A 15,202-nucleotide genomic window follows, 5' to 3' on the forward strand; every position below is an offset into this window, starting at 1 on the left:
AGCAAGCAGGCTGTATCTTAAATGCCAAATATAATTTATTTGCATTTATTCTGTCTTCATTGTAGTCTTTGCTTACAGAATCATAACATTTTATCTTACTTAGCTTATATCCAAGCACACCATCACACTATGCTTTGTGCCGTAAATTTTGCATTGCAGTTCTCCAGTGAAGTCAGTTGTACCAAAATGCATATACTTGCATAAAGTGTGCATATAAATGCATATATTAGTGGAAATAATATGCAAAAGCACATTATGCATACAAACTGCATCCAAGCAAGTGTGTAGTAAGAGAAATTTGCACTAAAATGCTGGTGAATTTTAATGAAGACTTTAAAAATAAAGGATGGCAAACTGTTTTGGAAACATGGGGAACCAAACTTAAAATTGGGGGGAAAATGAGAAACTGAGAGAAATAAAAATGGACAGATTTTCTTATCCCCAATTGTGACATGTGAATGTGGTCGTTTTGCATTGTTTGCTTAATACATGGCAGTCACAAAGCTGGCAAAATATACATTTTTACATAAGCTTATCTTCCAAAGACAAAGGGGATCCTTCTTATCCCAGCTTCCTCTCAAGATTTTGTTTGACTAGTATAGAATTGAACATATGTGGATAGATGCTTTCTCAGTTATCTGGCTCTTCAAGGCTTTAGATGCAAGATGGAGGTCTGACACAAGACATTTTATTTAGCATTAGCATCTGTGTAGAAGAAATCTGTTCCTAAGAAGGGTGAGAAGGAAGCCTGATTTTGAATACTGTTTGCTGCAGTGAAACGCATATAGTTTCCCACTAGATTTTTAAGAGGATGTGGAACATCTGTTTGTAAATGTTAAAGTTGTTACAGTTTGTCAGGAAAACAAGCTTGAGTGATTAAAGGTTAAGAGAATTTGGTGCGGGAGGTGAGAATGAAACCATTGACAGGAAATATTCTGTTATGCTGGGGTACCATGCCAGGGCTTTCCTGGGGAGGGGGGGTGTGTCCTGATTCAGGCTGCACTCAGATCAAAGCAGCAAGACATCAACAGGGGCAATCTAAGATGTAAAGTCAAGTAGAAGTCAATAATAATAATAATAATAATAATAATAATAATAATAATTCATTTATACCCCGCCCATCTGACTGGATTGCCCAAGCCACTGTGGGCAGCTTCCAAGACATAAAAACATAATAAAACATCAAACATTAATAGTAACAATCTGTTCCAGTATAAAAGTCACGATAACTTTAAAAATAACATATCAAACAAAGCAACATTCAACAATCCATCAGAATCCAATAGTAAACAGTAAATTTAAACATCAGCAAATAACAAACAGTTCAACCACAATAAAGAATTGCCAATCTATAACCAATAAAAGTAACAACAAATCACAATGCATAAAATACCACAAAACCATGAAAAACAGTAGTGACCTAACTTGACCCTCCAGCTGTTTTTAGACTACAACTCCCATCATCCCTAGCTAACAGGACCAGTGGTCAGGGGTGATTGGAATTGTAGCCCCAAAATTCACACACATACACACACACATATATAAATACATACATATATACACACACAGTGGTACCTTGGGTTAAGAATTTAATTCGTTCTGGAGGTCCGCTCTTAAACTGAAACTGTTTTTAACCTGAGGTACCACTTTAGCTAATGGGCCTCCCGCTGCTGCCGCACAATTTCTGTTCTCATCCTGAAGCAAGGTTCTTAACCCGAGGTACTATTTCTGGGTTAGCGGAGTAACCTGAAGTGTCTGTAACCCGAGGTACCACTGTGTTTGTGTGTGGCACACGGGTGGCACTGTGGTCTAAACCACTGAGCCTAGGGCTTGGTGATCGGAAGGTCAGCAGTTCAAATCCCCACAACGGGGTGAGCTCCCGTTGCTCGGTCCCTGCTCCTGCCAACCTAGCAGTTCGAAAGCACATCAGAGTGCAAGTACATAAATAGGTACCGCTCCAGCGGGAAGGTAAACGGCGTTTCTGTGCACTGCTCTGGTTCTCCAGAAGCAGCTTAGTCATGCTGGCCACAAGACCTGGAAAAACTGTCTGCGGACAGTAAAGAGAGATGAGCACCGCAACCCCAGAGTCATTTGTGACTAGACTTAACTGTCAGGGGTCCTTTATATATATATCCCTAAACCTCTCTCTTCCCAGCTGCTGCTGCTCCTGCTGTTCTCAAAGTCATAGTCTGCTGAAAGGCTAGGTGGGGCAAGGCATGTGTAAATGCTATTGCCTGCTGAGGAACAGAAAGTCTCACAGGGGCAACCCAAGAAGCAAGGTTCAGAAACAGTCGGAGATTCAAACATGGCAAGCTTAGTGAACACCTAGGTGGCAGTGACCCTTGAGTCAGGAAGCTGGCACAAAGATGTCATTCTGGTACTCCATGCCTGCAACTGAAGGCTTTTCGAGCTACACCGAGAACACAGCAACAAGGCACCCATGTTGCTTACTGATTTGGTCTTCTGCAATGACTAGCTTCCTCACGAGTATTCCTCAACCGGCATTTTGGAATCTGGTAGCCAACGGAGCCTGTATCTTAAGGCAGCTGTGCTCCCTAGGGCTTGGTGGCTGCTCAGTATCTGTCTCTGAAAAAGGGAAAGTCAGCTTGCCAGTTTCCCTGAGGGCCCTGGGTGCTTAACACAGGGTTTTCCTCTGAGAGCCCTAGGTCAGCCTCGGCCCAGTATACTTGAAGTAGTGTCTCCACCCCCATCGTTCTGCCCGGACACTGGGATTCAGCTTCGAGGGCCTTCTGGTGGTTCCCTCACTACGAGAAGTGAAGTTACAGGGAACCAGGTAGAGGGCCTTCTCGGTAGTGGTGCCTGCCCTGTGGAACACCTTCCCATCAGATGTCAAGGAAATAAACAATTATCTGACTTTTAGAAGACACCTGAAGGCAGCTGTGTTTAGGGAAGCTTTTAATATTTGCTGAATCATTGTACAGTGGAACCTTGGGTTAAATACACTTCAGGTTAAGAACTTTGCTTTAGGATGAGAACAGAAATAGTGCTATGGCAGCAGCGAGAAGCCCCATTAGCTAAAGTGGTGCTTCAGGTTCAGAACAGTTTCAGGTTAAGTACGGACCTCCGGAACGAATTAAGTACTTAACCTGAGGTACCACTGTATTTTAATAATCTGCTGGAATTATTCTTATTATTATCCTCCAAAGAAGATCCAACCGGGGCATGACTGGGGGATGTGGGGTCCCATGGGCTTCATCTCTTCCCTGACTCCTTCTCGTCATGATGACGATACCCCCAATGTTTTTGTTCTGCCACTAAAATTTAGCAGTGGCAGTGCCAGCAATGCCTCATGTTCTAGGAAGGAGGGAGGTGGTGGCGAGCCTCACTGGGTGGGCAGGAAGTGGCAGGGCTGTTGGTTGTGGCTGCAGGTGCCAAGCACAGTCCCTGCCCCCGCCCCCTGCAAAGAACCCACAGGGCATAGCGTGGCTGCCACTATTCGCTTTTCCTAGAGACACCATTTTGCAGAGCAAATACTTGTACTTTTGGTTTTCCTTTAAATAAGAAGGAAAGCATATTTTTGCCCCAAGAAAAAAAGAACTGCAAATTAACAGGAGAGGCGAGATAAGGTGTTTTCAAATGTTATACACACCTGACAAACCTTCTCTGAAAATAGACCTTGACCTCTTTACATTTTTACTATACTGTCAATTAAATTAAGCCCTTTTAGTACATCCTAAACAAGTGATTGAATTGGAAGCAAATTCCAATCAAGATAATTAGACTGACATAGTTTAATCCGTTTTGCTGACTGATGTTTAAATGGAAGGAACATTAAGGAAAAAAAACAGCATTGGATTTCCCTTGGATAAGAAGCCGATCTATATCACTGCCATGTCTGCTTTTAATAATCAACCACCACTGTATATAATTTCTTTTATTTATTTCTGTTCCATAAAGTAAATGCTTAATGTATAATGCAGAGACTGAAATCTTTATTATAGTGAAAGAGGAAAGACCTTGGTTTGGGGAATAAGTTTTTTCTCTTCCATCCAGCTCATTGGGGGTCACAGTACTTTGGCCCAGCCACTAATCTTTACTCCCCGCCCCCCCAACCTCAGGTGTAAAGCAGATGGGTGTGGCTTGTCCATAACAGCTTCATGGGCTAAATGGACTGGCCCAGAGTTTCCCCACCCTCTCTAACAGCATTATATTTTCTTTCCATTTCCCTCCATTTTTGCATTTTGATTGTTTCTTTTATTTTTTGGCTAAGGCTTAAGGAAGTTCTAATATTTGGCCTCCTGGTGAAAGAGCAGGTTGGTGCCTGATAAATTTTCCTTAAAGGCATATTTCGCTCTCCCTGTGTTGTGTTTCAGCATGGGCCAGCAAGTATAGTTTAGAGACACAAGTATATGCACAGAAACTAACCTGGATTTCTGTTTTCAAGTGTCGACCATGATATCCTCTGGAAATTAAGTTAATGGAGACACACCAGTTTAATTTAGGGGTCCAATAGGCAGGTGTTGTTTATGCCCACTGTAGCTTTTATTTCTATGACTCTTAAGATAAATGAACTGTCTGTATTCCAGGTGGGTGTAAAATGAATGTGAACCTTTTCCTATTAATTTTGGGCTGTTTCTGTTTCAGAGCAAATGAAATGGAAGTGTGTTTTTGTTACTTAGCTCAGAATTGCATTATGGCTGCATCAGAGCAGAAGGTCTCTGTTCCATTTCATAGATCTCCCACCAATTCTAATAATGATTTCTACAGCCTCTGATTCTTAGTTGAGCAATGTGACCAGTCACTTTAGATATCCACCCTGCTGTGCAAGATTTAAGCAACCCACTTTTTTTATTTTATTAATCCCTTGAGCTGTGGAATGGTTGCATGTAATGGCATGTTACATTATGAATGTATTGTGTCCAATTTATTTCTCTTTTAGATTTATTTCTGCTTTGGATAAAAAGCGATAAAGACAGTTTATAAATAAATAACATGTATCATTACTATCAGAATTTCATGCTCACCAAAATGAATAAGAGCTCATCTGGCATAGATTGCTTTACCATTTCCCAGTATTATTATTTTTTACTATTATCATTGCAGCTAAAATGTCTAGACACACTTTGTGATCAAAATTGAGGCAGTGATTCAGCACAATTCAAACATTGCCCTTTGTTGTCTTTCTATATCCTTTATAATGTGAGTATTTCCTTTTCTAGAAAAAGAAAGGGTATAAGGAGCTTCCTTACAGTTAGATCTAAATTGTGTATGACAGCAACAGTGTGGACATCACTTTCCCCACTTCTGTCACCACATCCCAGTAATGCCAAACTAAGTGTGATGTGTAATGTGACATTGTGATGCTCTACTTTCCCCCACCTCCCTTCCTCCTCATTGGCTGCCACTTGCAGGGGTTCAGGACCAATTAGGTTGTGTCACGCAAGTTGCTTACTTAGACATTGGCAGGCAGTTTTGAGTTGGCAGATGCTACAGCCCTTTTCAGGTATGGCACCCATGATGGCACTATGTGAGTAAAAAAGGGATTCAGGGAGTGCTTTTTTCTGGGGGGGGGGCACAGGGGTACACATACCCTTAAACCTTTTGTGAATCTAGCAGGAGAAGAAACTTTAAAACTTTTTTAAAAATTAGTTTATTCTCTAGCACGGTGAATTGTACGTTCCACCCCCCAATTGGCTTCCTTTTGTCCATTTACTGTATTTATTTTTCTGATTTTCCCGATTGGTGATTTTCTTGAGTCAAAATGAGAGTACCTCTAACCTTTTTTTAAGGAAAAAAAAAGCGCTGGATTTAGGACTATGTCTTTTAGCCTGATGACTCAAGCCAGCTACCCTGTATTCTATAACTGCTGCAGTGGGGAACCGTTTTTAAACATATCCTCAGTTGTGGAAGGAACCCCCCCAAAGTGGAACAAGTTATCTGAGAATATGGAAAGACAACAGTGAGGGAAGGCATGGCCCCACAGCCTATTTCAGCTGGGTTTGCTGCTTTGTGGTTGTAATGTACAGTGGTACCTCGGGTTACAGACACTTCAGGTTACAGATGCTTCAGGTTACAGACTCTGCTAACCCAGAAATATTACCTCGAGTTAAGAACTTTGCTTCAGGATGAGAACAGAAATCGTGCAGCAGCGGTGCTTCAGGTTAAGAACAGTTTCAGGTTAAAAACAGACCTCTAGAACGAATTAAGTTCTTAACCTGAGGTACCACTGTATGAAGAAGGCATATGTGTCCCATAGCATAATCCAGTACTGCTCTTCTAACCCAATAAGGATGTGTCTCAACTGGTAGAAATCAATGGATGTTATTGCTTCATCACCCCCACTGCACAGTTAAATACAATTTTTGAAAAATATAGAGCTATTTTGGAAATTGAAGTTCTGTTCACATCTGTTAGAAGCAACTTTGTGTAAAACTTGTACTGAGTGATCTTGCTGATCTGAGTGTCTATGAGTTCAAATGATTTCAATCTACATATACTATTTTTTTTCTCTGAGTATCAGTCTTACGAACAGAAATTGGGATGCTGAAGTAAAACCATGCTGGCTTCTGTGCTTTTTGAGGGGTGTGTTCTCTACAGGGCTGTCTTAAGTATATGCCCCGCCAGGGTGCAAAGATCTGCCTGGCGCCCCCTCCCCAGGTTGCCCAGTCCCAGGCACGCAGGAGAGCGGAGCCAGCTGGCCGCCTCAGCTTCTCGCTGGCTCGGTCACCCCCGAACTCATGGCGCAGAGCCACCCGCAGCAGAAGAGCCCGCTGCAGTGCTCCGACTGACAGGCGGGCTCGTCCCCAGACTCAACTCTCAGGCCCCGGACTCTCAGCCTGGCGCCCCTGAGAGCCCTGCGCCCAGGTGCCCTGCACCCTTAGCTCCTATAGATAAGATGGCCCTGGTTCTCTAGTATTGTAAAGTGCAGTATCATTAACAATTTTGCTGATAAACCTATTAGGCTGATGGTGTGCTCTATTCTCTTAAAGGGTTTGATTTCATCTCTTGACGAGAACCTGCTCGCCATCAGTAAGAATCAGTCTCACACAGAGATGGGTTGAAGAATTCTTGCTGCTGCTGCAGCGGCTGCAGCCAACATTTTATTGTGTGAACTCAAAAAGATACAAATACAAGGAAGGCAACTTTTTCTCAGCCAGCAGATAAGGGCAATGCCATGCCATCACACCAGGCCACGTAGTCGATCAGGCTATGTTACATGGGCCAATCATTTGGGACAGCATGAGCTGTCCACGCGTTGATCATGCTCCAAGCGGGCCTCTTGCTATGAAATCACCTTGCAACAATAAGAACTTTGCTCATGCTCTTATGTACAAGCAATCATTTTCCCACAATCTCTTCCCTTTACAAAGCATAGCTGTGTGGGAAGAAGGGTGTCCTCAATTAGGATTATGGTACAGAGAAGATGAGTTACCCCTCTTTGCTCTCTTTTCCATTTGGAAATGGCCCCTCGATGCAAATGTTTTCCCCAGTTGATAACTTATTGTTAAAAACTCTCCCTGACCATGGTCTTGATCCATATCAGCTCCCCCACTGACTGTGGGTGCATTTTAAGAGAGGAAAAATATGTTGCAAGTTCCAATCATGGAACTGCTGCATCACACTTAATTTGACCTTTCATAATCACATTAACCAATTCTTTCAAATACATAGCTGATAAAGGCTTGAAGGAAGATATAAAATGATAGCATTTAAGGGTGATGAAGGAAGATGATAACAAGAGATACCATCTTTAAATATTTTTCCACATTTAGATTTGTAGCATATTGATACAATGTGGAGAATAATGTTAAAATATTATCACATTACTGCTTAGAATGCTGTGTATTCGTGCTCAAGAAATGAAATTCTTATTTGCTGTTTGTTCTGACCTTAATCTTAATTCTTTTCTAGATTCTAGCTTTGCGTGAACAAAATGCACACATTCAAAGGAAAATGGCATCAGGAGAGGGTCCTACTGACTCAGAGCTTATCAAAGGAATGGAGCCTGGACAAAAAGTTCATGAAAAGGTATAAAGTAACAGCGTCCCTTTGAGAGTCTTCGTCATTTGAAAAGTTCAAATCAAAGCCCACTGCTCTAAGCTCCCAAATCCATTTCTGCCTTCTAAGATGAACTTAATGTGATGAATAAAACCTGGCACCTATGCAAGATGAGTCGCTAGTGTATTCTGAATCAATGCCTTGAGCAGTCTCTTTTGTTTATGCCCTCCTACAGAAATTAAAGCTGCTTCTTTCTAATTAAGATAGTAGTGAAGAAGTTTCATACAGCATCAGGTTGCATGGCGAGGCCCCGAGCCCCACCCCCATTTCTTTGATAATGAAACACACAGACACCAGTATTTTGGGTTAATGGGATAAATAAGGCCACAACTTTATTGGTTGCAGATGTGAGCAGTATTGGCTTAGGCACTGGAACTGAACCGACTATATCAGACTCCTGCCCATCATGCAGGTAGTCTCATAAAGGTCAACTACCAGTAGGGGGAGTCCTGTTGTTGTACATTAACTGCGAGCTCCCCCAGGGTCCCCGATGAGGTCGTGGCATGGCCCTAACCCTTACCCAGGTTTCAAACAGAATCTACACACCCAAATATCCTTAAAGAGGAGGGACAGGTAAAGGCCACAACCTCCCCTCCCATAAACCAGGTTTACCAATGCCTAACCGCCAAACCTTACTAGGTTTTGATAATTACTACAAGGCAGGCGAAAACCACATGGCTGGTGCTATTTGCCAAGTGGAAAAATTCCTACCTGGCCCCCTCAACAGGTGACCAACCATGGTCCATAGCAAGGCCAAGATGAGAAATGCATGAAAACAGGGCAGGAGGGCAGGAGATCCGACGCAGGAGGAGAAGAGGAAACTGAACCCTGGCCGCGAGGATGTTTAAATCAGGTAAACCACGCCCCCGGTCGACCAGATTGGTCAGCTGTGGGGTGTGATTCAGCTGGAACTCCCAATGACATAGGCGGCATTGCCACGCCCCCCACTGTACACGGGGTGTGCTTGTGGCCAGCCTGCAACTCTGCCCCCCTGGGAATGTGAGCGGTTCTATAGGAACTTCAGGCATAAATGAACCTCATGACCTCATTAAGCTACAGAACGGATCTATTGTGATCCAAGTGCTGACGCTGCAAACCATTTTGATATTCTAAAGTCAGTGCTAGGAAAATCAGCCTTAACATGTGGGGTTTGCAAACGGTCCCTCAAAAGGGTTCTGCCAATAGGCCTTAAACTGAAGCTTTTTAGCAGTAGGTCTAATACAACATCAATGTGTGATATTTTCAGCTGTTCTTTATTCCAAACGTATTTTAGAAAAAAATAAAATTCTTAGCAGCCAAAAGACAATTTTAACATTCCTCACAAGCAAATCTAGGGATGGAAGGTGATAGAAACAATTCTTCTTGAGCTTCTTATAGCGGTGATGTAAAATAATAATCAAAGCTGTTTTGTAGCAGCTTGTCATCTTAGCAGCTTCTACTGCATTTTGTAACTTTCTAGTTTCACTTTTGATATCCACTTCTTGTCATGTGTAGATAATTTATGATGCAAGAATGGAGCTCTTCAACCAGGCTGGAAAGCTCTTTTTCAAGTTAATCATCTGCATATTCTTATGCAAGGAAGTTACAGAGTTGTTTCCAGCATTAGTGTTTCTGTGTTAATAGCATGCAACACTTTGAAACGATGACAAACAACTGTGGAGTCTTTCTCTGAAAGACAGTGCAAGGCAGTTCAGGGAAGAGACATGTAGGGAGCTATCACTGACCTTCAGAGGTTGATTATAACTTGGAGAAAATTTGCTTCAAGGAATTGATGCTATAATTTTGTGGTTTATTAAATATAGTCATTATGCTTGATGTGTAAAACATAGGTCAAAGGCTTGATCCTTGCCCTCCGAGGATTTGCATTCTCAACTAACCAATCAATACAATTCTAGCCCAAAATGTAGCTGTTCATAACAATATGGTTTAGTCTAAGAAGCAACGCATACACTGCCTGTGTTTTCGAATTCTTTACTTTGTTCAGTGGGTGATTATTGATAGACTTTACTGGAAAAACTATGTGTGCATGGAATTTGATCAAAACATCTGCTTGTTTGGCACATAAGATAAGCAAAAGGACTTACAAGGAATGCAAAATGGACAAAGGAGAGGTAAGGAGTCCCAGGTGTAATAGGCATTGGGTGGGGAGAGGATGAAAGCATCTGAGAATTATTTTGTTAAGTTACATCTGAAGCAATAATGTGAATAGTCCACAGAGAGATGCGTGTGGAATGAGATGTGTAGCTGTCTTGATATGTGCGTTGTGAATTGTGGGCATGGAAAAGATATAATGTGGTCTAGTAATACATTTTTAAGCTTAGTAATTATAGTGGACTGTAGAGAAGACTGGAATGATTTATTTAGTCGCACAATCTTGCCATCTTGGGAAGGGCTGTGGCTCAGTGGGTAGAGCATCTGCTTTGCATGCAAAAGTTTCCAGGTTCAGTCCTTATCCTGGTAGGGCTGGGAGAGAGCCCAGTCTGAAATCCTGGAGAGCTGCTGAGCTAGATAAAGTAAAGATCTGGCTCAATACAAGGCAGTTTTTCTATTTTCTATTCATGATGCTTTGTCATCTCTGCACTCTTCAGTTTGGAAGACAAGTGGTGTTGGTTTATGTGTTTTAAGACAAAAATGATAATTGTATTTCATTTTCATTTTGGTTGGGTTGCAGTGTTTCTCTTGTTAGCCTCCTAAAACTCTTAAATTAGAGAGAGAGAATAATATTTTACTTTCTAGATCACTGTTCCAGGAACAGGAGATATAGCCTCCGTTTGGTTGGGTGTTTTATAATGTTCACATTTACACATGTTAAAGGTTAAATAGATTGAGATATTAACCTCAAGGCCATAATGCCAGGCTGTTGAAGGATTAAATGTTTATCCAACAACATAAAATAAAAAGTACATGATTATAAAATAGTGGAAAGTTCATTAACACCGTGTCTCTTGATGCAGATAGTATTTGTAAGTTTTAAGGTTTGAGAATCTTAGCAGGAATATGAGAATCCAGAGATGGGAGAATAACTAAGAACCTCTGGAGAACTGAGCATATATAATGCATCCCAGTCTTATGATCAGTTAAATCTTATTTCCAGCTCAGGTAAGCATGCATAGGATTGCAGCCTTAATATTATGGCAGCTTTATTCACTTTTATTCACCCTGTAAAGCATTGCCAAGTCATAAATATGTTTAAACAAATTTAGGAAGTATGGTCATATGCAAGAAAATACAGATCAGACACTATGGACAAATAGAAAAGTCAATCTTGCAGTTCGTGAACCTGAAATATCACTGCTTTATCCTCATCTAGAATTTTTCTCCCATTACATTGCTAATATCTCCAATTCCTAGCTCTCTCTTCCCTGGCATGTTTAATTTTAATTTCTTATTATCCAATGACATTCTTGCTCATTTTGATAGGTAATTGGGGGCTGCAAAAGAAATTTTAGCTATATACCGGTAAGTCCATATATTAAGCCTCTGTCTGATTGCAGATACATTGTCTCTGCAGACACCAGTTTGCAGTTGCTGCTGTGTTTTGATCTAGGGAGAGAGGGGAGAAATGGCACATTATCGGTGTGACTTTCCTTTTCTGGCAATTTAGGAAGGGAAGACCATGATCATGCTTTCTTCTTCTTCTCTTCTCTTACAAACCAGTCTCAGTTTGATAGCGTGTGCTGGTTGTTTCCCCCCTGGACTTCTTCCACATTTAATCTCTATTGCGCTTTGTGGCACAAGTTCCCACAGGGTATTTTTGAACTTTGATTTTCTCCATGGCCTGCCTGCTTTGTTGTAGCTAATACCATCACTGATATCAGATTTGCTTACTAACACTTTCATCTCTCTCTTTCTCCCCCGGGCTATTACTACTATATTTGGACAGCTATTAAAGCTCTTTTCCAACAAAGAACTCGGCTGCGCTTCCACCATATATGGGTGCTGATTTCAGAGATACACCACATTCTTGAGACTTGCTGCTGCTTTTTAGGGTGACTTAGAAAGGGGGGGAAATTGGCACGATGAAAGTGGCTCCCTTTCCCCTTTTTAAGCATTTAACCAGCAAAATTCTTGTCAGTATGATGAGTGGGAGTGGGTAGAAGAAGAAGAAGAAGAAGAAGAGTTTGGATTTGATATCCCGCCTTTCACTCCCCTTCAGGAGTCTCAAAGCGGCTAACAATCTCCTTTCCCTTCCTCCCCCACAACAAACACTCTGTGAGGTGAGTGGGGCTGAGAGACTTCAAAGAAGTGTGACTGGCCCAAGGTCACCCAGCAGCTGCATGTGGAGGAGCGGAGACTCAAACCCGGTTCCCCAGATTACAAGACTACCGCTCTTAACCACTACACCACACTGGCTCTCAGTAGTAATATGAAGCCCACAAATCGCAGACAATTGCGCTCCCCAAAGTGGTACACATATTTATGACACACAGCTGGAATTTCTCTGTGTAGGCAATGCCTAACTTCCTAACAATGCTACTCTTTTCATAAAACGTTTACTCTTTTTTTATCAATCATACCATTTAAAATTGTGTTATTATAAGCTGCCTTGCACATTTCCTGGAAAGGCAGTATATGAATATTAAAATAAATAAATCCATAATATGCTGATACAGCATAAATGGTGGCCTGTAATCTTCTCAAGGTGAGGTCTTCGTATAACTCTTTGACTGGGACCACATGTGCTATAGATTGTTTCAGTAAAGTCTTGTGAGAGTAAAATTGCCTGTACCACTTCAGATTGCAACCAGAGGAATGAATACACACACATAAACACACAAACACACACAGTCACATATGAGTGGTTAACATGCATAATAACCACCCACTGTGCACCAGGAGAATGTGCACATATTCCTTCCATGAAGAAAAGAATGTGCATATTAACCAGTCATTATGCATAATCTCCAACATGCCTTGGGGAATATGCATATCTCAACACCATTTTCTATATTACCCAGGCAATATGCACATTCTTTGTTCAGTAGGCATAGAAACATGCCTCTTTTTTATTTCTTGTTAAGGCATCTTCAATTTGTACTCCCCAGACTGCTTCTGGCCAGGCCGGATTTAGGTATGATGAGGCCTTAAGCTACTGAAGGTAATGGGGCCCTTTATATGTTCAGCTGTCCTTTGTCAACAACAAATTGTCACTGTTTTGTGTGTTGAATATATGCTATATGGTAATTTTGGATCTAATAGGTATCTAAAGCCATTTGCACATAACAAAATATGAATTTTATCAAAGTAATTGTTGAACTGAAATACAATTAAGAAAAAGTATATTAATAGTGAAATGCAATTAAGAAGTAGTATATTAATAGTTAAATAATTATTAAGCTCTAACTTAAAATGATTTTTATATGATTATTGCTTTCATTTTATGGATCAGTGGTCTTAATAGATGGTAAAATTAATATTAAATAGTTGTTTTAGGGGTTGTTTTTAAAAGTCTGTAACGGATTAATCCATTTTGCATTACTTTCTATGGGAAAGCACGCCTTGGTTTTGGAATGCTTTGGTATAGGAACAGACTTCCGAAACGGATTAAGTTTGAGAACCAAGGTACCACTGTATATAGAAATGAGCAAACCAGTGATATTCTAGGGAGCAGTCTAGCAGGCGGGGCCCATTACTTACATCATAGGAGCCTACACAACACCAAACAAAACACTGTTGCTGTATGTAGGCTTTATTTTATTTGTTTCTTATCTTATATTTTGGAAATGTACATCCAGGTTTTTTTCCTTTAAAAAATTTTGGGGGCCCCAAGAGAGTGGGGCCCTAAGCTTTAGCTTGTTTAGCTTATATGTAAATCTGACACTGCTTCTGGCCCACTACCTAATTTTACATAGCCCACAATATATACCACCACCCTCAATCAGTGAAACAGCAAGAAACACTTTTTGTCACTTGGTCACTCCAGTCTTCTGACATGCATACAACCCATAAAGTGGCCAGGAGAACACACCACACTGAAAACCCAGGATGCTGAAAAGATACATAGTCAGATTTGATTTTTGTATATGAAGTACTAGGGTGCTGATTTTTTAAAAAGTGGAGGTCAATGAAAAACTGTATATAAAGCATTATTAATCCACAGACAAGTACAAATAAAATGAACTGGACTCACAATCCGGCACAGCTGTTCTTTTTCTTCCCTATAGCCAACATACAATCATATACAAGATCACAGGCTCTTCCAAGTGTCATAACTGAATGGGCAACACAAAAAGCAGCAAAAGTAAGCTAGACTTTCACCAGTAAGAGGAATCTACTCAGCTCACTTGGCCTATTCTGAGAGATAGCCAGTCAGCTTTGAAAGACTCAGTTAACCATCTCTTCTTCCAGCTAGGGGGTCTCGTAGAGGCAAACTGTTTAACACTGTGCTATTAGGGACATTGGAAAATCAACATGGAGTGATGGAATGCATGTAAGACATTTAAATTATAAGTTGAATAGTTAATGTGTTTTACCGTCTTTGGTAGCTTTGAAAAATAACTGATTCACTGTGGTAGGTGTGCTTGTTTGAATGCCAAATTATTAAAAGTGCTTGCCTAGGCTCTTAAAAAAAAAAAATCTTAATTTAACAAAGCTAGTACTACATCATCAATTCTCCACCAAGTGTTATAGTCATTTAATTAACTGTTTGCATGGCTCAGCATATCCTTTGAAAGAAAAAAATGTGCTTCATTTGAAGACCAAATTAGCTGGCACTGGTCTACAACAAATCCATCCCACTGCTGCCTGTCACCCTAGTTGGCCAGCTGGGGCTATTGAGGGCAACATGTAGACATTGGCCATGCTGATTCATAAACAGGTTCCCTTTAACAGGACAGCAGCATAGACTGTAGTCATGTGCCCATGTTGGCTTTAAAGGTTGGTATGGTACCCCCTTGTTAAAGCTCCCTCCCTTGGTCAGAAGGGGCCACTGCAGCACATATATATCATCATTACGTCTTAAGAATGCTCATGGAAGTCATGGTGACAGCCTTCGTGAGTGTGATATCTTTGGAATATGGAAATACTGCTCAAAGAAGCTGCAGCTATGTGTTCTTCAGTATCTTTACCACACAGATGATCATTCATGAAAGCAGTTATTTGTGAAAATGAGCTGATGGATATACCATATGAACCGGCTCCAAAACTGAATGATAGAATTTTCAGCTTTAGCTATTATCATTAC

The 15,202-nt window shown here is 41.0% G+C and overlaps 1 protein-coding gene and 1 long non-coding RNA gene across 13 annotated transcripts in view; both read left to right on the plus strand.

The window, feature by feature from the left end:
- Positions 1–15,202, plus strand: part of PPFIA2 (PTPRF interacting protein alpha 2) — a 271,229-nt gene that overhangs the window by 187,496 nt on the left and 68,531 nt on the right. For 11 of the 12 annotated variants that reach the window (XM_083698945.1, XM_083698940.1, XM_083698944.1 and 8 more), the window contains one exon: positions 7,873–7,989. In XM_083698945.1, the coding sequence (XP_083555071.1) occupies positions 7,873–7,989 (117 nt within the window). Of the gene's footprint in view, positions 1–5,062; positions 5,161–7,872; positions 7,990–15,202 lie in introns of those variants that run through there. The other variant, XM_083698943.1, reaches the window with a different exon arrangement.
- Positions 9,144–11,112, plus strand: LOC310825737. The gene is made up of 3 exons (XR_014555501.1): positions 9,144–9,228; positions 10,004–10,130; positions 10,974–11,112. It is a non-coding gene; the product is annotated as an uncharacterized lncRNA (long non-coding RNA).

Source organism: Podarcis gaigeae (genome assembly GCF_964106915.1).
Source record: "Podarcis gaigeae genome assembly, chromosome: 10".
In the NCBI taxonomy this organism is placed as follows: Eukaryota; Metazoa; Chordata; class Lepidosauria; order Squamata; family Lacertidae; genus Podarcis; species Podarcis gaigeae.